Source organism: Montipora capricornis, chromosome 2 (assembly GCF_036669925.1).
Source record: "Montipora capricornis isolate CH-2021 chromosome 2, ASM3666992v2, whole genome shotgun sequence".
Classification (NCBI taxonomy): Eukaryota; Metazoa; Cnidaria; class Anthozoa; order Scleractinia; family Acroporidae; genus Montipora; species Montipora capricornis.
Genome location: NC_090884.1, coordinates 36,241,917 through 36,244,416, shown reverse-complemented (window position 1 = coordinate 36,244,416; position 2,500 = coordinate 36,241,917). Strand labels below are relative to the sequence as shown.

The following is a 2,500-nucleotide window of genomic DNA, read 5'->3' as shown; positions in this document are numbered from 1 at the left end:
CACGTAGCGTTGTGCGTAACTCTTTCTCTTTCTGAAGGAGCGGGTGGTAGTGTTTAGATGGTCGCCCGCGTGATTTAGGTCGCTTGTTATCAACGTGAATAAATTTGGAAGTGTTGTCAACTGAAGCAGCGCTCAGGAGGCGAATATAATCAGTGTTTTGTCCATTACAACGACTCCCGAGCCTTTATCCGGTTTAGTAATAACGATGTCATCGCGTTTCTTTAAACCATTTAGGGCTTTGACAGGAGCCTTGGGTGGATTGGGGCTTGAACGCTAAATATAATTTAGGGCGATTGAGCGTAACGTTGAGCTAGCCAGTTCCTTATCATTTTCTTCCAATAATGGTTCTATTCTCCAATACGCCTTCTCAAAGCTAGCTTTAATGTCAATGGGTGAAACTTTCTGAGGTAAAGAAAACCCCTGCAGATGATCAGCTTCTCGAAGAAAGAAAGGCGGTATGAAGACATGTTAATGTGCTCGTTGATATCAAACTTCTTTGAAATTAAGCGCGAGAGCTTGTTGGCATGGCATTTCGACATTTCGTCGTACTGATTGTTACGAAGAGTGTTCAGCAATCGCGTGATGGCGACAAAGCGAAGAAAAGAGCACTCCTCCCTCTCACAAAGTTAACCGCCTGAAATTGAATTCAACAATCTGTCACAGTCTGTTATTCTTCATTGTTCTTCTGTAGGCCGGTGGTCTTTATCAGCGTATAGACAAGCGGCTCGTTACCAAAATGTGCAGGTGCAAGATCACAAAACGAAATTCGTCGCCACGTCAAGAATTATGTCCAGCGCGAATTGTATCGTGGACAAATGGCATCTCAGCTGACAAATCGACGGTTTTTCCCTTCAAAGGCAACCATACGAAATCATATTTACAAATCTGGGACCAAAGACAGGTTTTCAAAATTGACCAAGAATATCTTCTTAAGAAAATGGAACTTTGGAAGGAGGCCTCACCCGATAATTCATTCGAGTTTCATCCTTATGCAACTTATGCCATTGAGGAAGAAAGCCCGCGACGTACAGACGACGGTGGAGATGGCCAGAACGACAGCAAAGGTGATGAACAGATCGTAAGAACATCTACAAAGGGGTTCCTATTTGTACATCAAACAAGAGACCAGAAACGATTGCTAGAGCGATATGGAAACGAGATCTGTATGCTGGACGCTACCTACAAGACCACGCGGTATAGCCTCCCTCTTTTCCGCGATGTTGTCAAGACCAACGTCGATTATCAAATCGTTGGTTCCTTCGTTGTCCAAAGTGAAACGGCGGACGCTATATTTGAAGCGCTCATGGTCCTAAAGTCATGGAATCCTCCCTGTGTTATGGTTGACTACTCAGGGGAACAAATGTCTGCCATTGAAAGGTTATATGCAGGTTCGTAAAAAATAAATTAAGAATTAATGGCTTCCTCTCATAGAGAGGGGTGAACAGTCTCGCGGATCGGCCGATTTGGCTAAAAAAACTAGTCGGATTTCGGATTTTGAGGACACATTTTGCGGATTGGCGGATTTTGAACGCTCAGCGGATCACGGATTTCTTCAATATTTCAGCGAGGATTGAGGATTTTGTTTGGTTTGAAGTGCGGCTCGCGGAAATTAACTGGGCGGTCTGTTTCCATTTATTTCTACCTGACCTTAGATCTAGACTGGCTTACAGCGATTATCACGGTAACACGCGCCCCTAAACGACATGTTTTAATATTCGAAAATAAAATTTAGGCGGACGTCAATCAAATGTTTCCATGACGGATTCAACTGCCGCCAAGAGAACAGGAGAATCATCCCGGAAACATTTAATTGACGTCCACCTAAATTTTACTTTCGAAATATGAAAAAAGTCGTTGAGGGGCGCGTGTAAGTGATAACCACTCTAACACATCTTTGACATTCAAAGTGATCAGACTCCAGAAGACTCTAGGACCCCAGGATTTCGGTTTCCGGCCAGACAATGCTGACGATGAGGTGACTGAATATGACAGCAGCTCTGACCAGGAGGAGACTGAAACTAACGTATCAGAACTCGAAAGGGTCCACTTTCTTGTTAGGAACGACTGCGCAGATAAACAGTTAACGTCGGTTAAGTTACCGATTGTTCTTAGTTGCTCACTTCTCTAACAGTACTGCGGATTAGGATTTTTGTGAAAATATCAGTCTGCGTATTGGCGGATTTTGCGAACAATTAGCACGGATCGACGGATTTACTGACCCCTAATCACCCCCCTCCTCCTACCTATGAGATATTCATGAACGTCCAATCAATGCGACTTCAAGTTGAGTCAGAATGACATGCAGATGTAGAGACTATTTAAAACAAGTTTCCTGAAACTAATCCTTGCTGCTTTGTTTTGCAGACGTTCAGATCGTTATATGTGATTTCCACCGTGAACAGGCATGGGAAAGGTGGCTCGCAAGAGCAAGCAATGGCTTGACGGTTGACAAGCATAACGTACTTGCCAAACTACGAAGTGTAGCAAGAGCAAGAACAGA

The 2,500-nt window shown here is 43.8% G+C and overlaps 1 protein-coding gene across 1 annotated transcript in view; it reads left to right on the top strand.

The window, feature by feature from the left end:
• Window positions 1-937: 937 nt before the first annotated feature.
• Window positions 938-2,500, top strand: part of LOC138037236 (uncharacterized) — a 3,476-nt gene continuing 1,913 nt past the window's right edge. The window contains exons 1-2 of the mRNA XM_068883209.1: window positions 938-1,388; window positions 2,365-2,500. The exon at window positions 2,365-2,500 is cut by the window's right edge and continues 100 nt beyond it. Coding sequence (XP_068739310.1) covers window positions 938-1,388; window positions 2,365-2,500 — 587 coding nt within the window. The remainder of the gene's footprint in view (window positions 1,389-2,364) is intronic.